Source organism: Eschrichtius robustus, chromosome 11 (genome assembly GCF_028021215.1).
Source record: "Eschrichtius robustus isolate mEscRob2 chromosome 11, mEscRob2.pri, whole genome shotgun sequence".
Classification (NCBI taxonomy): Eukaryota; Metazoa; Chordata; class Mammalia; order Artiodactyla; family Eschrichtiidae; genus Eschrichtius; species Eschrichtius robustus.
The window spans coordinates 10,569,328-10,597,042 of record NC_090834.1 but is presented as its reverse complement, the minus strand read 5'-3'; the positions used below and the strand labels follow the sequence as shown (position 1 = coordinate 10,597,042).

The following is a 27,715-nucleotide window of genomic DNA, read 5'->3' as shown; positions in this document are numbered from 1 at the left end:
TGGGTTTTGCAGGGTCTTTGGGAAGCAAAACCTTTTATCTGGGCCTCAGGGCTCGGCCTTCTTGTCCATTAATGTCATCCATCAGTTCGCCCAATTTCCATTAATAAAACCCCATCTAGAACCACAGGAAACTTGAAATGGGTTGATCTGGTGTCTTGAGGCCCAGCTGGCCCTTGATGGAAGCCATGGAGAAGCTGGAGCGCTGGGAGTGACTCTCCGGAACCAACGTACACAGGCAGCCCTCGCTGGTTCGAATCCTCCGCTCAGATCACCTGGACTCCACAGCTTGCGGGAGCAGCCGGGGCTGCGCTGCCGCTTTAAGAGAGGGGCGGGGCCCGGGTACAGGCGAGGCAGGGCCGGCCCACAAGGCTCCTTTTCCTTTTTGATCCATTCAAAAATTACTCATTGCAAATTCCCGGACTGCTGGGAGCCGAGAAGGAAAGGGGCGGAGGAGAGAGGGCTGCTGCGGGCGCCGTGCAGGGGGCAGCCGGGGCCCGAGGGGCTGACGGCCGGTCGGGGAGAAGCCGCTTGCGGCGGGCCGTTCTGGCTCCGGTGGCCTCACCAGGAAGCGTCAGAGTCTCGACACCGGGGAAGCTCCGAGCGCCGCCGCCGCCGCCTCCCTCCCGGCACCGGGTCCCCGAGCCCCCGCCCCGGCTCCGGGCCAGCCCTCCGCCCTCCGGGACCCTCCGGCTCGGGCGCCTTCCCGGGCGATGGCTGGCCGCTGAGCATGGCTCAGTACGGCCACCCCAGCCCGCTCGGCATGGCTGCGAGAGAGGAGCTGTACAGCAAAGTCACCCCGCGGAGGAACCGCCAGCAGCGCCCCGGCACCATCAAGCATGGATCGGCGCTGGACGTGCTCCTGTCCATGGGGTTCCCCAGAGCCCGCGCGTAAGTGGCCGGGCTCGCCGCCCCGGCGACCCCTCCCGCCCCAAGCGACCGGCCCTCGGCTTCGCTCCGGCTCGCCTCCCGGCGCCTGCCCGGCGGGCGGCGCGTTCCCCGCTGCCCACGACCTGTTGGGGGTAGGCTGGGCGCGCGGGCGGCCCGGGACTCGGTTCCTCCTGGCGGGGCTGCAGGGGAGGGCGCCGCGCCCGAGCGCTGGGCTGGGGGCTTGCTGGCGATGCCGACGGTGAGGCGTGCCTAAGGGCTTGGGATGCCGAAGGGCGAGGGCACAGGGTTCGAGTCCCGGGTACGGTGGCCCGCGCCCGGCCTCAGAGGGTGGGGCTAAGCGAGTCTCTCCCGGGCTCCCCGAGGTCTCCAGCGCTGAGCCCCCGGGGAGGCGGGGCCCCACCGGGGATTCGGGCCCCCTCTCGATCCGGAACGCCGGGCTGGCTTGGGATCCTCTGTGGCTGGAAAAGGGCAAGGTACGGCGGGGCAGGGAGGCCGGCGCTGCCACTGCTGCGGCTTCCAGCTCCGGATGTCGCTCTCGGGCTCTGTCTCCCTCGGAGTAGGAGGAGCGGGAGCGTGGGGGTTGCCTCGTGTTCATTGACGGGGAGGATGGCGTAGGGAAGGGCAGAGAGCGCGCAGGTGGCTGCTGCAGCAGCTTGCTGGGAAGAGGCCTGGTCGCCAGCACAAGGCAGCGGCGGCAGCAGGAGTCTTCGGAGGCCGGCCGCCCGAGGCCGTGGGGCTGGAACGCTGCCTGGGAAGAAGACAAGGCCGGGTGGCCCGGCCCTTCTCCCTCGGTTGATTCCTCACAGGCAGATTTCTTAGGCTGGGACGCAAGGCCTGGGATCCTTGTAGGGCGCTGCTTTTTTGAATGACATCACCTGAACAGGGAGTTGGGCAAACTTTATCAGAAAGGGCCAACTTGACGAAAGTTTGTTTTCTTCTCCCGTGTTTCAGGTGATAATGCTAGGTCTCCCTTACTTGGCCTCTGGGCAAACCTTTAGTCTTTACTATTAACTTGGCTGTAATCTCTTGATCAAAGCTGATCCCTGATTTTATCATTCCACCCAGCCTGCTGGGGCAGGTCGGAGTGGCCTTGGAAGGCCATAAAATGGACTGACATTTCTGCCTCCTACTAACTTCCAGTTGCTGACGCCAGAGTTGCAGGGAGAAGATGTGGTGGGCTCTGCAGGGGTGTGCCAGGTGTGGAAGCTGCAAGTCAGGTCCCTCGTGTGATGGATGTGCATAGGTGTCCTTAAGAAGGGGCAGGTAGGGGCCAGAAGTCTGTGGGGCAAGGCTGCAGAATTAGCACAGCCCCAGGCATTTGCCTTTTCTGAAATGAGGCCAGCGTTAAGGACCTAAATTGCTTAATTAAGGGAAGAAATACTTAACTGAATTCTTCAGACTGTGGTGTTTGCTCTTCCAGGTGGCTTTAACAGGACATCTTCTTTCCTGCACTGGGTCCAAGAGGCCTTGTCTACGTGCTGAAACATTAGGATGATGGTTTAATTTTGGCTTGTTCAATCCCTGAGATCTCATATAACTAGCATTTAGTGAGTACTTACTATGTACTGTTCTAAGCACTTCACATTTATTATCCATTTTATCCTCCCAGCAGCCCAGTGAGACAGGTAATTATAAGCCCATTTTATGAACTGGGGAACAGAGGTTTAGAGAGGTTGCATAACTTGCTCAGGGTCCCAACAGTGAGCAGTGAACCTGGGATTCAAACTCAGGCATGTGTCGGCTCAGCTCAGGCCTCACATCCAGGACCAGGATGTAATGAGTTAATGTGGGTAGAACATCTAGAGCAGTGCCTGGCACACAGTGGGTGATCTTTAAGTGTTAGCTACTGTATTAGTTTCTGTTGTAACAAATTACCCCATTCCGGGTGGTTTAAAAACACAGAAATTTATTCTCTCACAGTTCTGAAGGCCAGAAGCCCTCAATCAGCATCACTGGGCTGAAATCAAGGTGCTGGCAGGGCTCTGCCCCCTCCGGAGGTTCTGAGGGAGAATCTGTTCCTTGCCTCTTCCAGCTCCTGGTGTCTGCTGGCATTCTTTGGCTTGTGGCAACATCCCTCCAATCTCTGCTTCTGTGGTTGCCTTGCCTTCTTTTCTCTCTGTGTCAAATCTCCCTCTGCCTCTTTCCTATGAAGACACTGTGATTGCATTTAGGGCCTCCCCAGATAATTCAGGATAATCTCCCCATCTCAAGATCCTTAACTGAATCTCATTCACAAAACCCTTTTTCTAGCCATAAGGTAATGTTCACAGGTTCCAGGAATTAGGGCATGAATATTTTGGGAGGAGCCCCTTTTCAGCCTGTCACAGCTACTATTATTACTAGCACTGCTTCTCTTTACTGGAAAGGTGACAGAGTGGGTCATGACGAAACGTCCTGGGGAGGGGCGTAGGCTTGCTCTTCTGTCTTCCTCAAATTCTCTGTCTTGGAGCGTCAGGCCCCTTGGCGGTCACCTGATCTAGTCTACTCCCTACCTGGGCTGGCATCTCTTCTTCAGCCCAGAGAGGCTGATGTGGTCAGCCTTCCTCTTAATAACTTAATCAGGTCAGTAAGAAGAGGGACTTCTCCCCAGGGCCATCTGAGATTCCAGAGAGCAGACTTTTTTTTTTTCGAATTTTATTTTATATATATTTTTATACATCAGGTTCTTATTAGTTATTTATTTTATACATGTTAGTGTATACATGTCAATCCCAATCTCCCAATTCATCCCACCACCCCCACCCCCCACCACTTTCCCTCCTTGGTGTCCATACGTTTGTGCTCTACATCTGTGCAGAGAGCAGACTTTTAACTTCATTTTGGAGAGCTGTGAAGAAAGAGAGCAAGGGCACCGGGCTCCGCTCCTGAGAAGCCTCTTTCTTAGGCTTTAAGCCTGGAGGAAGGAGCGTGATGAAATGGAAAGTGGGAGAGAGCAGTGATGGTTTCCTGGATTCAGGAAGACCAGGCTGTGATGCTTCAAGAAGGAATGAGACCGAGGTCTGGAACACAGCCCTTTGGAGGGAATGGTGGTAACCAGGCCTGGCAGCTCTGGTTTCCCCTCTGGGTGTAACTGCGTCTGATCTTGTGCAGCAGCAAGAAGGGCCCTTCCGCTGGGCTCTGGGTGGACCGTAGAGAGCTCCGATGCCAGCAAGGCCCAGGTCCCATGCAGCCTGTGCTGTGCTCTGGTCTTGGATAAGTCACTCAAGCCCTCAGGGCCTGGCTGGCTCCCTCTGAGGGGAATAGGATTAATCAGTGCATGCTTGTTAAGTGCTTGACAGCTACCGAGAGGAGTCGGGTATGTCCCTCTAGCTCATTATGCCCCTGGAGCCGTGCTAGGTTTTTTCCATCCTACCCTATGACCTTTGGTCCAACTTAGACGCTGCTGTAGAAGAACAGCAGCCACGTGGAGAAGGTTCGAGAAGTGGCCGTTTATATCGTGTGTGTGTGCGCGTGCACGCGCACGCACACACGCAAGCACAAGGCAAGGAGGTGTTAGGGAGGCCTCAGGAAGGAAGCTTTCAAGGGGCCAAAATGTCCTAACCCTTCCTTTTTCTTTCTATGCCCTTAGCTCTTCCTTTTCCCCAAAGTTCTAAAAATAAAGGCCCAGCTTTGTCAAGACTGGAGTGAGGTTGGTTGGAAGGAAAAGGAAGAGTGTGTGTGCTGGGAAAGGCCTGGGGCCAGGAAGGGTCTGAACGGATCACCCAAGAAGGCATGGTGAACTCTGACGTAGTGTTGCTATTTTTTTTTTTTTTTTGTCTTTTGTATCTTTTTTTTTTTTTAATTTTTATTGGAGTATAATTGATTTACAACGTTGTGCCAGCCTGAGGTATACAGCAAAGTGAATCAGCCATAATACACATATTGATATGTCCACCCCCCCTTGCAGATTCCCCTCCCACATCGGCCATCACAGAGAGCCGAGTAGAGTTCCCTGTGCCACACAGCAGGCCTCTGTTAGTTACGCGGTTTATATATAGTAGTGTGTATATGTCAATCCCAGTCTCCCAATTTATCCCCCCCAACCTTACCCCCTTGGCGTGTTGCTTTGTGTTCCCTACTTGCTCTCTTACTTGCCTCTGTGGTTTTGGGGGGCAGCGGAGGCTTCTCTGCCACTGGAACTCTGGGAGCACACACCCAGCAACTGAATTTGAGGAGGCCCCACCGACACAACTCTGGCCTTTTGTTTTGGTTCCATTCGTTCGAGACTGCCTATGGCTAATACTTTGTCTACAGCACATGGCTCTCGAATGTTCTCTAATGATTGAGAAGTAGAATTTTACAAAAGGACCCTCTGGCTGGGGTCTGATGCCCTGAGTCCTAGCCCAGCTTCTGACTGACACTTGAAGCATTTAGGTCTTCTGTTGAACCCCTTTCCTCAATATCCTGTTCAGCTTCTGTGCTGTGTAACTCACGAGGCTTTGTGAAGACCGAATGAGCTGAGGGGCAGGAAGGGACTTAGAACTCAGTTAAAAATATAATCTGGACCCAAGGTAGGTAGGATTATGGTATTATGGTGTTGGATGAAAAGAAAAGGAAGGAGGTGAGATCGTGGTGGTACATCTCCAGCGAGGATTTGCATGTGCTGTTCGGTTGCTGATATTTGAACAACGCCCAGCTGAAGAGCAGGACAGTGGCGGAAGGAAGGAGCTGGACCAAGTGCCTTTGACTTTGCTTTGGACAGTCAGCGTTAGCTATGCATCACTGCCCAGAGATAAAAGCAGCTCCGAGCTGGCAACACAAGGAATTGAGAGGCATCTTGCAGAGCCCGTGAATTCAAGCCTGCAGTTTCTCTGGCCTTCCCCAGCTTACCTGCTGGTGGACATTGGATCCCCTGAAAGTACCTGGTCAGCTCAGCATCTCTGAATCGTGGCTGATTCTGGGTGGGTGCTGCGGCTGCTTTCCCAGGGGCCTTGGGCAGAAAGAGGAGACCAACCGAAGCCCACGTGGAGTGAAGGGATCTTAGAGGTGGATGCGGCAAGCAAGTCTCTACTCCACCCGTCATGGCCGTTCACCCACACAGCACTCCCCCCCTTACACGGGTGTGTTATTTTGTGGGTGAAAAGTTGCTCTCACGTGCCCTAAATATCCCTCTTGATCTTGAGAAAAGCCTTGCTTTATTTATTTATTTTAAAAACATTTATTTATTTAATTTATTTTTGGCTGTGTCGGGTCTTAGTTGTGGCACGCGGGCTCTGTAGTTGAGGTGCGCGAGCTCAGTAGTTGTGGCATGTGGGCTTAGTTCCCCTGCGGCATGTGGGATCTTAGTTCCCCAACCAGGGATCCAACCCATGTCCCCTGCATTGGAGGTGGATTCTTAACCACTGGACGTGAAAAAGTCCTGGGAAGCCCTGAGAAAAGCCTCGTTTTAAAGATTAGGAGACTTAAGTCTCGGAGGACTTCAGGGACATGCCCTGTGTGAGGCCATGTTGCCATGACAGCATTGGGCTAGAACTGCAAGTCCAGTGAACTTTCCAGGCTGCCCAGAGGACCTGGCTCCAAAGGAAAGACCTTGGCATACATTCATTTTTCGCTTTACTGAGGTATAATTTATGTACAATAAGCTAAACCTATTTAAAGATTGATCAGTTTTGACAAATAAATATACCTGTGGCATCACCTCTGCAAGACAGCACGTGTCCTTTGCTGCCGTAAGTTTCCTTGTGCCCCCTTGCAGTCAATTCCTTCTCCACCCCTATCGCTGGGCAACCACCCACCCACTTTGTGTCACCAGAGATTAGTTCACATTTTCTCGATTTGCATACGAGCGGAATCATACAATGCCTACTCCTGTGCCTGCCTGGCTTCTTTCCTGATATTTCTGAGACTCATCCATGTCGCATGTAACAGTAGTTTGTCTCCTTTTATTGCTGAGTAGACCTCGATGTATTTGGATGGGCTAATAAGGTAATTATAACCCTTTGCACACAGCGTCTGTGAAAATTTCCTGTCATGCCCTAATACTACCTTAGGTTTTTAGACCACTTTAGAGATGACAAAGCGGATTCATGTACCTGATCACTGTTAAGTTTCAAATATTGATAATTTCACGAGAAAACAGGTTCAAATTAAGCGCCCCAAAGAGTGAAGAGCATCCTGCCTCATGACTCTGTCCTGTGGTTTTTGTCACTACCCCGCCCTTGGGGGCCTCAAACTCTAACTGCTTTTCACTGAGTGGACGAGAATGCTCCGAGCTAAGGGCTTTGCTTTTCAGAGAGGCAACAAACCCAGGGAACCCTGGGTCTCCCACCAGCTCTGCTCCTGCTGACAGCGGAGGCGGAGCTCAGCGCCACCCTCGTCCTGGAGGGCATCTGGTGTGGATGTGTGTGAGGGTGTGTCCCTCTTCTAGGGCAGGCAGGAACTGGAGAGACCCAGTACCCTCTGCCTGATACACAGACGTCTCACCGTGGCAGCTGTCGTCGGCACAGCCTGGGTTTGAATCCCAGCTCTGCCTCTTCCCAGCTGGTGACCTTGGGCACGTTGCCGAACGCCCTGAGCCTCAGTTCACCTGTCTGTACACTGTTGATAATGTTGACTGAAAAAAACGCCCAACCTAGAAGTTGAGGATTATGTTTTGTTGGGGGGACTTGCTGAGGACTCAAGCCCGAGAGGCAGCCTCTCAGATGGCTCTGGGGGACGGCTCTCAAGAGGTGGGGGAGGACCCAGGGTATATAGGAGTTTTGCAGTAAAAACCAGGTGGTCAGAACAACAAAAGATTACTATTAATTAAAGAAAACCGGACATCTTAAGTTAATGGGTTTAGCGCTTTTCTATGTATGGGACAATGCCAAGTCTGGACTCACCGAAATCATTCCTTTGAAAGGCACCTCAGCTATCTGGGGCCAGGATCCTGCTTTTCTCCATCCTGAGTCCCCTCAGGGTGCACAGCTGGGGACGGCTGCAGTGGCTGCTGGCTTGATGGCTGCAGCATCCTTTGTTTACTGAAATGGCAGGTGACATTCTTCGTCCACAAGAATAATAGTATGTAGCTCCGTGGATCCTTGTGAGGGTTAAGGGTGCAGAAAACAGTTGGGGAACGCCGGTAATCCCTCAGTGAGGAGGGAGGCGTGACTGCTACTCCAGCGGTGATTTCATTCCGCACGACTCCCTTTGTCTCGGGGTTCCCGGTTGTCCCCCACTTCTCTATCTCTGCTCCTCACTGAGCTGTGGCCGTGGAGTAGAGGCTGATGGCCTCCTTCCTCAGCACCTTCTCCCCGCAAACAGCCCCGGGGTTGCCGGCCGAGTGGAAGCGGGCCCGGAGCAGAGCAGGGCCACCCAAACTGCTGACTATAATAAATGGCCGGGCTGGAGATTTGAAGGAGTGCCATATGGTTGTCTTCTGATTCATCTCAAATGGAATCAGACTCCAGCCCTGGAGAGAAAAAAATAAAGCGCACTGAAGAATGGCTCCTGCGTGTGACGGGCAGGGTCCCAGGCAGGACAGAGTTGCTGTTGGGAGAATGAGATGGCTGCGGACCCCTCAGGGCTGAAAGCCCTTGTCTTCTTCATTGGGAAGTTCTCCAGGTGCCACTGGGGGTTTTCCCAGAGACTTATGGGAGAATCTCTGAGTTTTCTCTTCCCTGGAAGATGGAGGGATAGATGTAGCAGCAGCCTGTGTCCTCTGGACCTTCTGTCAAGAGCTCAGGCTATGTAGGTGACGTCCGTCCTTGTTGGTCCTCTCGCTAACATCCCGTTTTGCTGGTGACTTTGCTGTCATGTTCTTTTTGCCACCTGCTGCTTAAGAGGACGAGGCTTATGGTGAAGTGCCTCAGATGAACATCCAGAAATTGTCTGAGCTTCTACTGTGTGCACAGCACCCTATTAAATTCTGTGCAGGAATAGATGAATGTCAAGTTCTACCACCTGGCACTCTGAAGTCAGCCACTGGCTCTAGCTGGCTGCAAATCCTCCACAGTGACTCTCTGAGGAGCCGGTGTGCCTTTTCTCGGCCTAGGTGAATAATTCTCTACAGAGAGTTGACAGGCTCTGGGTTCGGCCCTCACCCCGCGGGTGGCCCAGGGATAATGCACAATGAAAGCAAACTCCGTGTACCTTTCTTTCAGAACCCCGCCTTGGGCTTTCACTCTGCTCTCACTTGTTGGCTGTTTCGACTCATATACATCCTTTTCCTTCCCTGGGCCTCAGTGTTCCCACCTGTAAAAGGGGTTGAGGTCAACCACCTTTCTGATCCCAGTTCTGGTGACTCGGGGGTAACATGGACAGCGTTTTTGTTCAACGCCAGGATGTTTTCACTGCCTCGTGTGTGCTTTTCTCTTCCGAAGTGTTTGGCTTCTCTGGGTTTTTTTGTTTTGTTTTATTTTCTCCAGTGCTATATGGTCAAATTCTTCTCCCTTTAAAAAAAAACTCTTCAGGACTATTGATATTCTAAAGAATAAATGAACGGAAAGGAAGAAAAATACGGGGCAATTACAACGGTGGGGAGTCGTCTGACTAGTATACGTTAGTATAATTTTCAAATTGGTATAATGTGCTGTGTTGCAAAATACAACCACAATGCTGGTTAAATGAGAGAGGAAGTTAGTGCCCTGAGCCCAGCCCCTGGGGGAAAGAAATTGCTCCTTGGCACCTTTTTAATTAAAGGGACATCTCCCCTTCTACAGAATCACCAGCTGTTTGTGTAACAATTCCCATTGTGTTCAGTTGCCCCAGTGGAAGAATAAACATTCCTGTACATAAACCAACGGTGGCTGTGAACTCCACCAGGACCAGCTATTGCCACACACAGTGGGAAGCTGGGAGAAACACCACCATCGCAGCTCCCAGCAGTCCGGAGCATGCCAGGAGGAAGCTGACAGCACAGATGGCCAGGGGCGGCCAGATGTTTCAGATTTCTTTTCAGGTTTTGCTGGATAAACCTTCTCTATGAATCAGGTAGCAGGATTGTTTAGAATCCTACTTCCGTGTTGACAGTGCCCCATTCAGAAACATTTACTGTGCGCGTTGGCTCTCTGTTTATTCTCTTACCTTGGGCAGGAAGCAGGGAGAGAGAAGGAAAGAAACCTGCCTTGAATGGCTGCTTTTGTGTACAGTCTCTTTAAACACAGACAACCACATGTAGAACCACACAGGGTTGCTGGATTTCTGAACCTGCAACATCTGCTGTCTCCTTTCTTTATCAACCTGTCCTTGAATTGCCTGCATGCCTTTCCTTTCTCCTCTTTTTGCCGAATCAGATTTTACCCGCCCTGGAGAACTAGTTCAACCACAGTACAACTGGCCTCCCTTCCCTTTGCTTTCTTCTCCTTCCCCTCCCCCCTCCCTTTCTCTCTATTATCCTCTCTCTTCCATCTCTTCTCCCTCAAGCCTTATGAAGCTTCACTTAGTGAAGTAAGCAAGGTAGAGAGGATCTTCCCTCCATCACCTATGAAGCGCTTTGTCCAAGGTCTTCAGCCAATTCTGCACAGTTATCTATCTCTTTGGGGCCTCTTATAACGTATCTTGACAATTGAAATCTTTGAGAAACAAGACAAAAAAAAAATTGTATATGTTTTATCTCCATGAAAAGTTCCCTGGGTAATGCCATTTTTTAAGAAAAAAATACAGACATTTCCCGGCGTACTTATGGGCAGCTATTATGACCTTATTATAAGAGGAGTTGGGAGTACAATTGATGTAATCCTTACAATTAGATGTAATCCTTGCCCTCAGGGGACTGACAATCTAGCGTGGAAGATAGAAAGTTATGATTAAATGTCATGTTATGATTAAGTGTGATGCAAGAGATAGATGCAATATCTAAGTGAGAAGAGGAGGAGGTGATATAACCAGACAGAGGGGCCCTGAAGTAAATTTAAAGGGCAAATAAGAAGGGAGCGGTACTCTTCTACAGTTTGAGAGGTAGGGAGATCAGTAGACAGTTCAAATGATCTAATATCACACTGCAAATGAAGATGGAGGCAAATTTTAATTTCAATTTGGGTTTCTTGAATCATCTCACCACCACCCCTCCCCCCAACTAAATGAGTAACTTGATACTATCTAGCTTAGAAAGAAAAGGAAAAACTTTGTCTACCAAAGGAAACAGTTGGGCCTAACTTTAGATCTGACATTATTTTATTCATTCTTCCAGTGGGCATTTACTGAGTTGCCTACTGTATGCCAGGAACGTGTTAGGGATGCAAAGAAAATTGCCTTTCTTCTCCAGGAGCTCAGCCTTCCTCAAGAGAGAAAGGCATATAAACCATAAACATGATTTAATAATGCAATTAGTGCCATAGTAGAGGTTTGAAGAAGAGCTCTGTGGGACCACCGAGAAAACAATTACTGTAACTTGAGAAGGTTGAGGAAAGCAGAGGAGGTGACAATTAAGGCAGAACTTAAAGAATGAATAAAGATTCTCCAGGTATAGAAGAGGGAAGAGCATTCTAAGTCAGAGAGAACAGCATGAAATTCAGAGCATAAGGCACATGGGGGCTGGAGACTGGTGGGAAGGAGGCAGAAAAGGAGTAGTGAGAGATGAGAGTGGAGAAATTAGGGCCAGACTGTTTCCTAGAGGTTATGGGAAATAACATTATAAGGCAGAGAAGTCAGTATAAAGGGGAATGGAGCAGAGAAATACTAGGCGTGGAAGCCAGTTAGAAGGTGGTTGTAATAGTCCAGGTGAAAGATAAATAGGACTTGGATTAAAATACCCAAGAGCCAGATACTAGAGAGGTTTTTGAAATTGAATTGACAGGATTTATAATCTGTGGGGTGTGAAGACTAGGGGAGCATAAAGGTAGCTCAGGATTTCCAGCTTGGGAAACTAGAATGTTGGAGACATTATGAACTGAGATAGAACATACAGAAGATAGGGTGATTTAGAGGATGAGGCAACACATCTGGTTTGAGACATGTTTTAGGTGCTGTAGACACAAAGGTACAGATAAAGTTGGAAATGGGGATCTGGAACTCAGAGTGGTTATGGCTAGAAATATCAATTTGGGTATTTATGGTAATAGAAGGCTTGGGAGTAGGTGTAACAAACCAGGCAGAGTGTAAAGAAAAGGAAAAGGAGCCAACTCCCAAGGGTAGAATTCTGGGGGACCAGCTGGTGGGTAGAGGAAAAAGAACAGGTGAAGGAGGCTAAGAGAAATGGTTTGAGAGACAGGAAAAAACAAAATGAGAGATGTCCTAGAAGAAGACGGGGAAGAAGAGAATTTCACATCAAAGATGCGGGTCAACAAAATGTTTCTTTCCCTTTGCGTTTCCAAAGTGAGTAAAATCGTTGGATGTGACTGCAGTTGGTTGTGAATGAGATGTTCTCAGAGGATGATTCCAAAGCTTCTCTTTAGGGTTTCTGGTAGTTCCCTTCAGCTTCCCCAGACTCCAGAGGACCAGGACCCTGAGATCCTGCCTAGCTCCTTGCCAGCTCTTTCCACAGAGAGCTGGAATCTGCTCTCTGAAACTGAGACTGTTGACAGATCTGACTGAATAGACAGACGATCAGGAATCTGATGTAAGAAACATCTGCTCTTTAGAATTCCCCCAGTGTTAAGTTCCACTTGGAGATTTTACCTACCCCCTTCCATCCTTACCTCACTACCAACCCCCAGCCCCATCCGTATCACATCTGAACTTGTTCTCATTGGAAACCAGGCTGAGGTCACCTGATTATCCTTGCTGGTGTGACCCTTCATTCATTTTTTTATTCAACAAATCTTTCCCCATCCTTGCTGTGTGCCAGTAAATGCATTAAGTGCTGTGGATAAAAAGCATTGAGAAACCGTCTCAGTTCCTCCTCTTTTATATCTCAGGAAGCTGCGATCTCAACATGCCATGTGCTAAGCTCATTTCCTATCATTTCCTCTCTCTGGTAAGCCCCTGCCACTACCACCACCTCCATCAGGAATAGCTCATCTCAAGGAATGTCGGGGATCTATGCTCTGTCTATAAGACATCGAGATTCAGGAGGTGACTGGTGGTCAGGGGCTGGACCATCCTCTGTGTCCCTGAGGGAAGGTTTTCTCCAGTCTTCCAAGTCCTTGCAAGTTGTTCTGCACACTTGGGTCTGTCTGTACTCGCCAACAACCTGGAGACAAGTGGGCAGGTGTGGAATCTGAATGGATGATGGGTGATTTGGAAGGAAATGATAGAGGAAAGAAGATGGAGGAGGAAACAAGCAGAAGACCTTGAATGGGGCATGGGGGGGGGGTACATGAATCAAGGTTGGAGAAAGTAGACTTACCCCCCAAAAAGGGAAGTTGTATTTTACATGGTAGGTTGTATGTTTGTGGGAATCGAATTTCTAAGAGTTGGTAGACCTTGAAATGTAAACACAGAATATATAGTTTTAAATTTAGGTGATTTGGTGACTGACAGTTCATGAGTTGCCAAAGGATGTGAAGAAGAACAATGTCCTTTGTGAAAGATGTAGATACACACAGGTGCTCAAGAAATGTTAGTCATTATTCATAACCTAGGCAGTTCCTAGTATTTAGTTGCATAATAGCAATCACTTGTTCCTGCCTTGAGAGTCATGTGTGACAGCAGATACGTTTTGCTTCAGAGTAAAGAAGCTCAAAAAAAGTTCCTGCCCTAGGTTGAGAATGACTCAAGTATCTCTTCTGAAACAGAGTATTCCTACTTGGAAAAAACCTGCAGAGGTAGAATCTCAGAAGTGTCTTAGTTGAAGTTGCTAGTAGAGCTTATCTAGTCCAACTTCCACTTTCTACAGAATGTCAAGTGAGATGAGCAAGTGAAGTGACTTTTTCAAGACCAACAACTAGTCTGGGACAGAAGCAGAGTTTGAGGCCCCCTCACTCTCAGTCCCAACCACATTCCCTTTTTCTATATCAGACTCCCTCCCTGAGTCCAGGCTCCGCCTCCAAGAAATAGATTTCTAACAAAGTTTCGGCTCTGTTTTCTGGAAGAATGGACTGGTCTGTTGTCTGGATTAGCCCTTTCTTATATTGTCTTGGTTTTTTTCTTTCCTTTTTGCTCCCCTCCTTCTGCCTGCCATTGTTTGCATCGCAACCCAAAGAAGATGAAGGTAATTTGTGGATAGGCCAGTTGGAATGGTTACTTCTGAGAAGTAGCGTGGGGGGGGTGAGGAAGTATCACACCAGGAGTAGAGTAGTTGTTGGAGGGGATCCATAGTTGTCTCAGTGACCCACCCATGAGGGGTATTCTTCTTTGGGGGAAAGAAAATTGGTTTTAGAGACAAAAGACCTGGTTCAAATTCTGGATCTGTCACTTTCTGAGGGTGTAGTTTTTGAACAGGTTATTTTTATAGGTTGGATGAATCAAAATAAGGCAATGTAGGGCTTCCCTGGTGGCGTAGTGGTTGAGAATCTGCCTGCTAATGCAGGGGACATGGGTTCGAGCCCTGGTCTGGGAAGATCCCACATGCCGCGGAGCAACTAGGCCCGTGAGCCACAACTACTGAGCCTGCGCGTCTGGAGCCTGTGCTCCGCAACAAGAGAGGCCACGGTAGTGAGAGGCCCATGCACCGCGATGAAGAGTGGCCCCCGCTTGCCACAACTAGAGAAAGCCCTCGCACAGAAACGAAGACCCAACACGGCCAAAAATTAAAAATAAATAAATAAATAATACAATGGAGTTTGCTGTAATACATCTCAGAGTCTATATTGCAAAAAATTAGAAAAAATAAAAAAAATAAATATAAGGCAATGTATATAAATGTAATAAAACCCACAAAAAGTCAGGCACGTGTAAAGTGACACTACTATTTGTTATCAATGATTGGGTTCTCGTACTTTGAGGCTTTTCCAGAAAGTCTGTGACCTGTTGGTTTTGTGTGACTTTTGGCAGGTTGTTGTAACCTTCCCTAACCAAGCTCCTTTCTTCCAGAGAAGCTAATTCTGTCACAGTGGGGAACACGAGGAGCCCTAGGAGCCCTTGGAGAGGCCCGTTCCGTCAAAGTGAATGCTTCCTTCTGGAAGCTTAAGTTTTCACTTCACCTTATTTTGGAAGTAGGAACATGAGTCATAAGGAGTCAGAAAGTGGCTTTTGTGAAATACAGCACATGTGACCAGAAACATGCATAGTAGTTTCCCGTTGCTGCTTTAACAAGTTCAGTGGCTTAAAACAACACAAATTTATTCTCTGAAAGTTTGGAGATCAGAAGTCCAAAATGGGCAGTATGGGCTAAAATCAAGATGTCCATAGAGATGGGTTCTTTCTGGAGGCTCTAGGAGAGAACCTGTTCCCTGACGTCCCTAGCTTCCCGAATCCTCCCGCATTCCTTGGCTGGTGGCCCCTTCCTCCATCTTCAAAATGCATCACTCCAACTCCTGCTTCTGTCATCACATCTCCCATCCGTCTGCTTCTCCTCCCTCCCTCTTTCCCTTACCAAGACCCTTATGACTACAACTCTCCCACTCAAGATCCTTGGCTTAATCACATCTCTGAAGTCCTTTTTGCCATGTAAGGTCACAGATTCATAGGTTCTGGGGATTAGGACATAGGCATCTTTGGGGGCCATTCTTCTGTCTACCGTGGCATGTGCATGTGTAAGCACTTGGCCTGTCTCCTTAGTTCACGATATTTCTCACAGAATAGAGGTCTACTAGGTTCTTCTCATCTGCATTTCTGATTGTTCCTCATTTGTTGTCTCATCACCTTCACCATTCCCAACCCAATGCACCAAATATCCATAGCGAACTTTTGCTGAGTGCCTACTGTGTGCAGACAACATTTTAAACACTTTACCTGTGGATTATTTTGTTTATTCCTCGTAACAGCCCTATGTGATGGGAAATATTATGATCCCAGTTTTACAGATGAGAAAACTGAGGCACAGAGATTTTTTTTTTTTAAGTTGCCCAAGATCACACAACCAGTAAGTGGTAGAACCAAAGATGAAGGCTCCAGGCAGTCTGACTCAGTGTGAGTTCTTAACCAGCACCCACAGTATTGGCACGTAGCTGATGTTTAGTAAAGTTTGATGAATTGCAGAAGGAAACGTGAGGTCCAAGGAAACAATGTGATGTCCCTAGATTACACAGAACTGGGGTCACAAGGGCCGCCTGCCTTGCCCGTTGGTGTGGTCTGTTATTGGGCCCCAAGTAACAGCAATGTGGTTGGCTGTGTAGAGGTGTGATCTGGAGTTGCAATGATGTTATCGTCCTTTCTGAAAGCGTGTATGTGTGTTTGTGTGTGTGTGTGTGTGTGTGTGTGTACATACTATTCATCTCGGCTCCAAACTATGAGAAGACAGGATTGTTCTCAGGAGTTAGTAGACTCCCTGCCAACCACCTCTCCCAGCCTCCACCGGCTGCTGCACATTGAGCCTCCACAGTAGAAACAGGAAGCTCCTATTCCTGTGGCCCCGATGAGGGCTCCTCGGATAGAGTGCACGGTGGTCAAAGCAACATGTGTTCAAATTCCTACTGCACTTGGAGCAAGTTACTGAACCCCTCTAAGCCTCAGTTTTCTCATCTGTTAAATGAGGATAATGAGATCTGCCTCAAGGGACTGTTATAATGATTAAATGAGATAATACATAGAAAAGAGTGCACAGTAAATGGTAGCTATGGTGGTTAAGATCAGCAGCTCTGGAGTCACAGTGTTGTGTGGGGCACATGAGGAGACTCCGGGTATAAGTCAATAAGGCGGTCTAAATCTTTTTTTTTAATTAATTAATTTATTTATTTATTTTTATTTATTTATTTTTGGCTGCATTGGGTCTTCATTGCTGCGTGCGGGCTTTCTCTGGTTGCAACGAGCGGGGGCTACGCTTCGTTGTGGTGCACGGGCTTCTCATTGCAGTGGCTTCTCTTGTTGCAGAGCACAAGCTCTAGGTGCGCGGGCTTCAGTAGTTGTGGCATGTGAGCTCAGTAGTTGTGGCTCACGGGCTCCAGAGCACAGCCTCAGTAGTTGTAGCGCATGGGCTTAGTTGCTCCGCGGCATGTGGGATCTTCCCAGACCAGGGCTCGAACCCGTGTCCCCTGCAATGGCAGGCGGATTCCTAACCACTGCACCACCAGGGAAGTCCCAAGGCGATCTAAATCTTTGGCGAGAGTGTGTTTCCAAGTTCGCTCCAAACATCTTTATAACCTGGGTCTAGGTTCATTCCATTGGGTAAGGTTCTGGGGAGGGGCAGGGAGTTGAGGGGGCCGGCTGAGGAATGTGGAGTGGCTCTTTTCCTCAATGCAAATCCTGACCACACCTCTCCTGCCTCCTGCCCGGCCTCCCAAGTCCACAGAGCTGCTCTCCTTATCGAGAAGAATCCCTGACACATCAGCAGCGTGGTGAGGATGGCAGGGGGCCCCGTGGGAGTCAGCTTGCAGGTAGCCCTGGAAAATCAGCTGATCCATCACGAGGAGCCTCGTAGGAACCTCAGACCTCACGCAGACCTGTGGCAACTCTGTGCGTCAGGATTGAGGGGAGAGTTTGAGGTTCTTATCTCCCTCTAAATGTGAGATCACAGGCTCACAACCAGACGGCTGAACAGACAGCTGTACCCCTTTGCTGTCTGGCTGCTTCGGGCGCCGTAGATCTCTGGATGTCACTTCATCCGTCAAGCCTTGGCAGGGAGGCGGCAGGTGTGGTTGTCTCGTTAGGGCTGCGGCTACGTGCCCTGCTGGCCACTCAAGTGGGGACAGAGGAAGAGCGGCTGGACACCAGTAAAGCCACTTCAGCAAGACGGCCTGTATCGATCCGTGAAGGCTTTTGAACAGAATGACGCTTGGGGGACGTTGAGTAAAGAAAGAAGGTTGCTGTTTGCTAGGCAGCGGGCTCGGGAAGATGTGGAGGATAAGGGGAGAAATCTCAGTTAATTTCTTATTTATTTCTCCTTTCCCTCTACTGCAGGCTGGGGAACTAGCCATGGCTTTCCTTTTTTCTTGTTTTTTTTTTTAAATTTATTTTTTTATTGAAGTATGGTTGATTTACCAGGTTGTCTTAATTTCTGCTGTACAGCAAAGTGACTCAGTTATACACATATATACATTCTTTTCTATATTCTTTTCCATTACAGTTTATCCCAGGATATTGAGTATAGTTCCCTGTGCTATATCTATACAGTAGGACCTTGTTGTTTTTCCATTCTATATGTAATTGTTGCCACTGCTTTTCTGAGTTGGCCTGGGAAACAGGTAGTATGGGGCTAAATATGCTTAGTCTGAAGAAGACTTGAAGGGTTAAAGAAGATGCTGAGGCAGGGCAGAAAGTAGGTTCTATGAATTCAACGATAATTTACTGAGCAATGACCTTGTGCCGGGCACCCAGGACTTGTGCTGAGTGCTGGGGCTACAAAGTTGAGTAACACCCAGCCCTGGCCACAAGGAGCTGCCAAGTTCTTGGGGAAGTCTGACTCAAGCAGATGACTTTGATATAACGTGATAAGATAGCAAAGGAGGGAAGGTATCTCTCCTCTAATATCCGGAGGGCTGATACATGTGAAAAGAGGATGCTTATTTTAGGGACTTCAGTGGGTGCTTAGTGTTGCTGGGGGAGCTGATTTAAGTTCACCAGGAAAACAGGGAAACCAGGGACCTGAGCCCAGTATGCCCTGCCTTCCGAGGCAGTGTCTTCTCTCTCTGGTTGTGGTTGATTGTAAACAAGCTTCCTTATCAGCCTCCTCAGAAGGACTTAAGCATTCTAGGCTGGAGTCAAGAACGTATCTGAAGTCCCTGGCGGGGGTGAGGCTGGGCCCACCTAGGATCTGAGCTCTGCAGGGAAGGATATGGAATCCAAGGGCCACATACCCAGAAACAGAGAGATGTAAATGGTGCTTTGGAATCACACAGGAGCGAGGGGATAGCTCTACTTGGGGGTCCTTAGTTCTTCCAAAGATCTGGATATTGTCAAGTGAATTTCTGTTAGGTCCTCAAAGGTATTAGAGGTAAATACCATTTTCTTAAAAGACTTTATTTGTTTAGAGCAGTTTTAGGTTCATAGTAAAATTGAGTGGGATGTTCCCATACATCCCCTGCCCCCCACAATGCATAGCCTCCGCCGTGATCAACATCACTCACCGGAGTGGGACATTTGTTAAAACTGATGAACCTACACTGACGCATCATAATTGCCCAAAGCCTATAGTTCACCTTAGGGTTCACTCTTGGTGTTGAACATTTTATGGGTTTGGAGAAATGTGTAATGGCAGGTATCCATCACTGTAGTATCCCACGCAGTATCTTCACTGCCCTAAAAATCCTCTGTTCTCCACCTGCTGTCTATCCATCCCTCCCTCCCCTGCAACCCCTGGAAACCACTGATTTTAAGCTTTTGGGTGAGTGCTTTCACATGCCTGATTCTCTCCACAGCTCTGACAATAAAACAGATAACTTCTCCTATTTAAAACATGAAAAATAAATGAAGCTTACAGAAGTGAAATGCACACAAAGCTATTAAAGAGTGTAATTAGGCGGTCCCAGAACCATGAGCATGAAGAAAGAAGGACCCCAGAGGCACCTCATTGACTCCCCGAGGTTTTTTTTTTGTTTTTGTTTTTTTATATTTTTATTTATTTATTTATTTTTGGCTGCTTTGGGTCTTCGTTGCTGCACGCGGGCTTTCTCTAGTTGCGGCGAGCGGGGGCTACTCTTCGTTGCGGTACGCGGGCTTCTCATTTCAGTGGCTTCTCTTGTTGCGGAGCACGGGCTCTAGGTGCGCGGGCTTCAGTAGTTGCAGCATGTGGGCTCAGTAGTTGTGGCTCACGGGCTCTAGAGCGCAGACTCAGCAGTTGTGGCGCACGGGCTTAGTTGCTCCGCGGCATGTGGGATCTTCCCGGACCAGGGCTCAAACCCGCGTCCCCTGCATTGGCAGGCAGATTCCTATCCACTGCGCCAGCAAGGAAGCCCTCCCTGAGGTATTCAACAGCCAAGATGGAGGAAGGGCTGTTGGAGGAATCCCACAGAAGGGGTGTGTGGACCTTCCCTCCAAGCCTGCTGTCTTTAAATTGTCTTGGTGCCAAATCTCTGGGAGTCCCTGAGCATCCGATTCCTAGGCATTGTCTGTTGGAGTGGTCCTACTAGGGTTGCTTGGGCATGGATTGTCCACACACAGGGACCGAAGGGATGTGCAGTGATGAACTGAGGGAGTGGAGCCTGGGCCTCAGAAGCGGTGAGCCTTGACAGGCACCTGCTGGGCAAGTAGTACCCACTGATGTGCACCAGCCGTTGGCGAGGCTCTGTGTGTGTGATCCTGACTCACGTTGGGCATTTTGGGACGGAGGAATGGGCAGAGGCTCAGAGAAGCAGCAGCAAGCAAGATGCAGTGAAGGACATGGCAGACATGTCCAGTGTAACCACGCTGGGGCAGAACAGCCACTGTAAGAAGGAAGAGAAAGAACTGTTAAGCTGGAGAGAAAGGGAATGAGTGTGGCTTTGAGTTGATTAATAGGCTTAGGAGGCTGGAGTTTTCAGCAGTAAGAGGAGTAGCCTTAGGTCAGCCTTTCACTCTTTGCAAGAGAAAATTCCAGAAGGCTGATGCTCTTCCTGTTGTCACTGCAATTTCTGATGATGGAGAGAATGTATATTGCAACACTTTTTGCTAAAGAATCCAAGGCTATTTTCTTGTTTGGTCCCCTTTGCTCTGGAATTGCTTTTGCTGCAGAGGGAGTTTTCTTCTTTAAAAGAAAAAGACGAAGATTATGATAAAGGAGGAAGTACTGTCATGTTCCTTCAGCCTTTCTCAGCTTACTGCTGGACTCCTGCCACTATCCTGAAGCATCGTTTTAGAGCTGTATGTCACGGGTTCGGGATGCCTCTCCTCTTTCCACTGATTTTCTGTTAATAGGGTTGTTTGTGGTTTTTTTCAGCACACATTTATTGGGGCTGCGCCATGCCAGGGTCAAAAGGAACAAACAAATATGAATAAGGAATGGCCTCCGCTATCTTGGTGCTCCCAGTCTGATAAGGAAGACAAAGAAGTGATCAAATAAGTGTGTTGCACTCTGCCACATGCCCAGAAATAGAGAGATGTAAATGGTGTTTTGGAATCACACAGGAGCGAGGGGATAGCTCTACTTGGGGGTCCTTAGTTCTTCCAAAGATCTGGATATTGTCAAGTGAATTTCTATTAGGTCCTCAAAGGTATTAGAGGTAAATACCATTTTCTTAAAAGACTTTATTTGTTTAGAGCAGTTTTAGGTTCATAGTAAAATTGAGCGGGATGTTCCCATATATCCCCTGGCCCCCACAATGCATAGCCTCCGCTGTGATCAACATCACTCACCGGAGTGGGACATTTGTTAAAGCTGATGAACCTACACTGACGCATCATAATTGCCCAAAGCCTGTAGTTCACCTTAGGGTTCACTCTTGGTGTTGAACATTTTATGGGTTTGGAGAAATGTGTAATGGCAGGTATCCATCACCGTAGTATCCTATGCAGTATCTTCACTGCCCTAAAAATCCTCTGTTCTCCACCTGCTGTCTATCCATCCCTCCCTCCCCAGCAACCCCTGGAAACCACTCATTTTTTACTGTCTCCATAGTTTTGCCTTTTCCCAAATGTCATCTGGTTGGAATAATACAGTATGATTGTATGATAAGGCTATGAATCAAGCCTTTTCAGATGGCTTCTTTTACTGAGTAATATGTATTTAATATTCCTCCACGTCTTCATGGCTTGATAGCTCAATTCTCTTTAGCACTGAATAATATTCCATTGTCTGGATGTACCACAGTTTATTTATCCATTCATCTCACGAAGGACATCTTGGTTGCTTCCAGAGTTGGGCAATTATGACTAAAGCTGCTGTAAACATCTGTGTGCAGGTTTCTGTGTGGGCATAAGTTTTCAACTGCTTTGGATAAATACCGAGGAGCATGATGGTAGATACCATTTTTAATCCTATTTTATGTGCCAGCCACTAGCCTCAGCTCCTTACAAACACGAAGTCCCTCTTCACTGAAAACCTACGCAGTATTATTAACAGACCCATTGACAAAGGAGCAAATGGGAGCTCAGAAGGTTATTTAACACGCATTTAAGTGGCAGAGCTGGGTTGCCAGCCCTAGTTTTTCCTACTCCAAGGCCCTTTTCATTAGAGCTACAGTCAGGTCACCTCAGTTTCTGCTTTACTGGTTTATTTTCATTCCTGGATCACAGCTTTAAACTCACACACAGAGCTCTAGCACCCTGACTGGCAAATAAATGTTACCGGCAATCCAGCCAGCTGCCGTTTCCTGTGTTTATAGACCACATAGCAGGAAAGTGTTTTAAGAGCTCTTTCGGGTGTTGTGTCTGCTTCTCCATGCGAACGTGTGGGTGCCGCTGCCGAGACGGAGGATGGTGACATGGGACGCTCTGTGCCGGGTGGCAGTTCCCATGTGGTGGGGATTTGGAAAGGAATGCATACGCCACTGGATGAGATCAGAGCCTTTGTTCTGTTTGGTCTGACACCATGTGGTCTCAAGAAATCAATGGACTGTGAGGTCAGAGTTCTAGAACTAACTCCACTGTCCATCTGTCTTGTGACTTTGGTTAAGATGGTCTGCGTCCGCTTTGCCCATCTGTGCAATTTAGTTCTCTGACGCTTCAAGGCCGTCTGATAAGCCAAGCACCGTGTAGATCCATGAGCCCCAGAGACACAGGATGCATTCCTGACCTTCTGAATCCCTGAGTTTAGGAAGGGGGGAGATACGGAAGCAGCAGATAATCACCAAACAAAGAGGTACATCGTGCTGCAGCCATGCTTCCTCCAAGCTTTCAAAGGATCATCTTGTACTGCAGGGTGTTTGGAGCTTCTTAATTAGATAGAGACAGACAGCTGGTGAGATCTTACATTTGTTGTGAACCTACTATGTGTTGTTTTACTCTATTCTTAATCCTGAGGGGATTTGTAGGTAGTATTAACATTTTACAAAGAGAAAAGTGAGACAGATCAATTAAAAAATTTATCCAACTTGTAAGTGACTGCAGCAACATCCCGGAATTAGTCTGGCTTCAGAGCCTTATGCCTTTCTACCTCACCTAACAGCCCTTTGAAGATTTCGTTTTGAAGTTTCGAGATACCAACAGTCCAGCATTCCTCCGCTATTGAAATGACTTTTGTTTCTTTCCCATTAGTGTGTTTCCGGGTATCACTGTCAATCAGGAGGTGATAATGGCCTCGTTGTTGCTGCCTGTCTTTCTAGCCTCTTCTCTCCCCGCCGCCCTTTGACCACTCAAGTTCCTGCATTTTCAACACTGCTGGGTCTTGCTCAGATTCGTTAATGAATCGACAAATCAACAGATATCTTCTTCCTGGGTACATTTTTCTCTTAGGTGCAATCGTATACATTTTTTACAAATATACTCTCCCTTGAAAAACTTTCTCAGATTGTATTACCTGTTTCTCATTTCTCCACCTACCTCTCTACTCCCATCTCAAAGCCGGATATGTGTGTGTGCGTGTGTGTGTACACGTGCGTGTGTGCGTGTGTGTGTGTGTATGCTGCCCCAGCACATTAGATGTGCCCCAACCCATACCTCTGTTGGAGGACTTTTCCTATCACGTCATCATGGTTAGTTTATCTCAGCCTCCCAGACTAGACCATGTCTCCTTGGGGTGATAGTGGCCTGGTTTTTCTGTTTCCCCAGCACTTTGCACGGTACCTAGTACATAGCAGGCACTCAGTTCATTTGTTCATTTCTTTATTAACATTCATTATTCATGTGCCCTGTGCTGGGTGCTAGGGAAACAATGGCAAACAAAACTGGACTTGTCCCTGCCTTCCTGAGCTTAATAAATGGTCCTTGGAGGAAACTGAAATTGATCAATTTACCCGTGAAAGAAGGCTGCTGTCTTAGTCTGCTCAGGCTGCCTTAAGAAAGTACCACAGGGACTTCCCTGGTGGCGCAGTGGTTAAGAATCCACCTGCCAATGCAGGAGTCAGGGATTCGAGTCCTGGTCCTGGAAGACCCCACACGCCGCAGAGCAACTAAGCACGTGTGCCACAACTACTGAGCCTGCACTCTAGAGCCCGCGAGTCACAAGTACTGAGCCCACGTGCCACAACTAATGAAGCCTGCGCGCCTAGAGCCCATGCTCCACAACAAGAGAAGCCACCGCAGTGAGAAGCCCACGCACTGCAACAAAGAGTAGCCCCCGCTTACCACAACTAGAGAAAGCCCGCGCACAGCAACGAAGACCTGACGCAGCCAAAAAAAAAAAAAAAAGACTTCAGTTATTAAAAAAAAAAAAGAAAGTACCACAGGGGGAGGGATAAATTGAGAGACTGGGATGGACATATACACACTACTATGTATAAAATAGATAACTAATAAGAACCTACTGTGTAGCACAGGGAACTCTACTCAATACTCTTGTAATGACCTATATGGGAAAAGAATCTAAAAAGAGTGGATATATGTATATGTATAACTGATTCACTTTGCTGTACAGAAACTAACACAACATTGCAAATCAGTTATACTCCAATAAAAATTAATTATTTTAAAAAAAAAGAAAGTACCACCGACTGGGGACCTTAAACTACACACAGTTATTTTCTTACAGTTTGGAGGCTAGAATTCCAAGATCAAGGTCTAACAGGTTTAGGGTTCTGGTGAGGTCCTTCTTCCTGGCTTGCAGAGGGCCACCTTCTCCCTATGTCTTCACGTGGCCTTTGCTGGGTGGGTGCTTGTGGGGAGAGAGAGAGAGTGAGCTTTCTGGTTATCTCTTCTTATAAGGACACTAATCCTATCAGATCTGTGCTCCACCTCCTGACCTTATCTGACCCTAATTCCCTCCCAAAGGCCCCATCTCCAAATACCATCACCCTGGAGGCTAGGGATTCAACATATGAATTTGTAGGGTCGGGGTGGGGACGTGATTCAATCCAGTCCATTGCAACTGTCAGTGACCTTCTGGAGAGAATACCTCTGTGAATTTAATGATAGGGATTTTAGGAGGAGGGGTGGGGAAGATGCCGTATAGAGCAGGTAGGGGCACATTTCAGGGTAGTTTATGGCTCCCTCTACACACTATCCCCTCCATCCTGCCCCAACCTGTGCTGACAGGGGATCGTGCTTGCTACCCCTCTTTCCCTTGTGGCTGCACTCAGCCTACATCTGACTGTCTGACCTATCTTCCTCTGGGTCCAGGTGGCCAATAAGGAAATAGAAGCCATAAGAAATGAGAAAGGGAAATGCCCGCAGCCCGAGAGAAGGTGGTGACAGCTGTATCTCTTTCCCAGGCCTTCTCACTCACCGCTTATCAGTGCTTTGCATGGGGCAGTCCCAGGATGACTGACTCACTGCTGTGGGTGCTGAGTCTGCCCGCACTGCTGCCGGGACCTGCCGTACAAAGGCCAAAAGCTGTGTCTTCAGGAGCTGCTCCCTGGGCTCAGAAGTTCTCTGTTCTCCACAAAGTGGCAGCCGTGAGAAGGGGCTGCTATTCCCAAACCCTCCAAGTGTCTCAGAGGACAGGCTGAATTTCCCTCTGTTTGAAATGCCATGGAACTAATTCCTCCATCCGTTTCTGAGGTGCAGGTTAGGGAAAAGAAGACACACACCAGGATTCTGAAGGTGTGGGCTCCAGTCCCAGCTTTTCACTCGATTTCCTGGGTGATCCTGGGCAATTCATTTGTCCGATTTCAAATAATGTGCATGATACCCCTGCCCTATACTGAGAACTGTGCTTGGTCAGTGGGCATCTAGGAATAAACAAGACGACTTCTGCTTTAAGGACGTCAGTGACATAGGCCTTGTGATTCAGGCTGCGAAGAGGAGTGTGACGTATAAATAGGGACCGCACCAAAGGACCACTTAGCCTCAGCGAATCTGGGAAGGCGCCTTTCAAGGAGGTGCCACTCGAGCCAAAGGGCAAGAAGGACAATCTGACATATTGAGGGTGGAGGGATGGGGAGAGGAGAGGATGTTAGAAGTAAAGAGATCAGTGTGTGCATAGGTGTGAGGATGAGAAAGGTGGGCATCAGGGAGCGGAGGGCACAGGTGTGCACACGTGGTGTGAGTTTCCGGGCATGTGCGCGAGATGCGCTGTGGCCAGTGAAGCTGGACAGATGGGCAAGAATCACACTGTAGTGAGGGTCTGAGTTAATATGAAGGCTCTGGAATGGCACCAAAGGATGTTGAGCAAGTACACGGCATAACCAGATTTGTCTAATAGAGCCCAGCCTCGTCGTACAAAATGTGGTCCCCAGACCAGTGGCTTTAGCACCACCCAGGAGCTAGTTAGAAATGCAGAATCTGAGCTCCACCCCAAGCCCACTAAATCAGAATCTACTGTTAATAAAATCCCTAGGTGATCGGGATGTACCTTAAAGCTGGAGCCATACCGATCTATAGTAAGCGTCAGCAAACTTTGTAAAGAGCCGGAGAGTAAATATTTTAGGTTTTGCCAGCCACACCGCCTCTGTGACAACTATTTAGCCTCGCCTTTGTAGTGCAAAAGCAGACAGACAATATGTAAACAAATGAGGTGGCTGTGTTCTGATAAAAGTTTATTTATGGGCACTGAAATTTGAATTTCATGTCATTTTCACCTGTCACAAAATATTCTTCTTTTGATTTTTTTCATCCATTTAAAAATGTAAATACCATTCTTAGCTGGCAGGTTGTATAAAAGCAGGCAAGCAGGCTGGATTTGACCATGGGCTGTAGTTTGCTGACCCTTGATCTATAGGATTCTGATCCTCTGCCTTCAAGTAATACCTCCTGATCTTTATGCTTTATTGTGAAAATCCAATAAGCTGGGAATGACATCCAAGCCAAACCTTTATTTTTCAGATGAAGAAATGGAGGCCCAGAGAGAGAAAATGACCTGCTCAAAGAAACACAGCTGGTTAGGACTGGTTAGGACTCAAAACACAGGCTTACTTATTTCCACGAAAACATTCATCCCCTGTTCCATGTATAAGCAATCTGAAAGAACTAGAGCCCTGTTTTTTCTCCACAACTGCAGCAGAATAAGGAATGCTTAAAAGGCAAATGACTTTTTCTTTCTGATAAGTTACAATTAGTTAAGGGCTTTTTAATGTCAAAACTACTTCCACAAAGCCAAATACTCTTGAGCGGCTTGTGCTGGGAAAATGTATCATGCAGAGCAAAACCCTAGACTTTTCAACACCTGAAATAAGATGTCAAAGCTCTTTTTTTATTTAGCAAAATTAAAGTTAGATTAGGTGCTGCTTGATAGCAAATGAAGTTTGCCTAGACATCATTTCATGTGTACGTATTTTTATTTATTTATGTATGTATGAATTGATTTATAAGGTCAATTTTTTAATATTTTTTATTTTTTTAATTTTCTTTCTTCCTTTTTTTTTTTGGCTGCATCGGGTCTTAGTTGCGGCACGCAAGATCTTCGTTGAGGCATGTGAGGTCTTTTTCGTTGCGGTGTGTGGGATCTTCATTGCGGCGCTCCGCTCGGGCTTTTCTCTAGTTGCAGCATGCAGGTTCTCTCTCTCTAGTTGTGGCGCACGGGCTCCAGGGTGCGTGGACTCTGTAGTTAGTGGCACGTGGGCTCTCTTGTTGAGGCGTGCAAGCTCAGTAGTTGTGGCATGCGGGCAAGGCATGTGGGATCTTAGTTCTCCCACCAGGGATTGAACCTGCGTCCCCTGCATTGGAAGGCGGATTCTTTACCACTGGACCACCGGGGAAGTCCCCTTATTTGTTTTTATTTAAATCTTGCCTGTTCCTAGTAATTAATGTCATTCATTATAATAGTTGTTTAAAAGCATAATAGAACGAATCCAGTGCTCCACTTGTCTTCTTATCCTAAACTGGAGGAAGCCTAAGGGATTCTTAGAGCAAAATCCAAGACACTGTAAATGAGAAGAAAAAAAAAAATCTACCAATAAATTCCACACTCTCCATAAATACATATCCCTAGCTGTGGTCCTTTTTCTTGTTTCCTTAGTCAAACAGAAACAGTCACTCACAAAGGAAATGGCGTTTTTGCCTCCTTGTA

At 48.0% G+C, this 27,715-nt stretch overlaps 1 protein-coding gene across 4 annotated transcripts in view; it reads left to right on the top strand.

The window, feature by feature from the left end:
• The first annotated feature begins 401 nt into the window (after window positions 1–401).
• The window catches only part of UBASH3B (ubiquitin associated and SH3 domain containing B), a 140,210-nt gene continuing 112,896 nt past the window's right edge, over window positions 402–27,715 (top strand). Inside the window, exon 1 of one of the 4 annotated variants that reach the window (XM_068555222.1) lies at window positions 402–888. In XM_068555222.1, the coding sequence (XP_068411323.1) occupies window positions 728–888 (161 nt within the window). In that variant the 5' untranslated portion in view covers window positions 402–727. Of the gene's footprint in view, window positions 889–1,221; window positions 1,362–27,715 lie in introns of those variants that run through there. The other 3 variants (XM_068555223.1, XM_068555224.1, XM_068555226.1) reach the window with 3 other exon arrangements.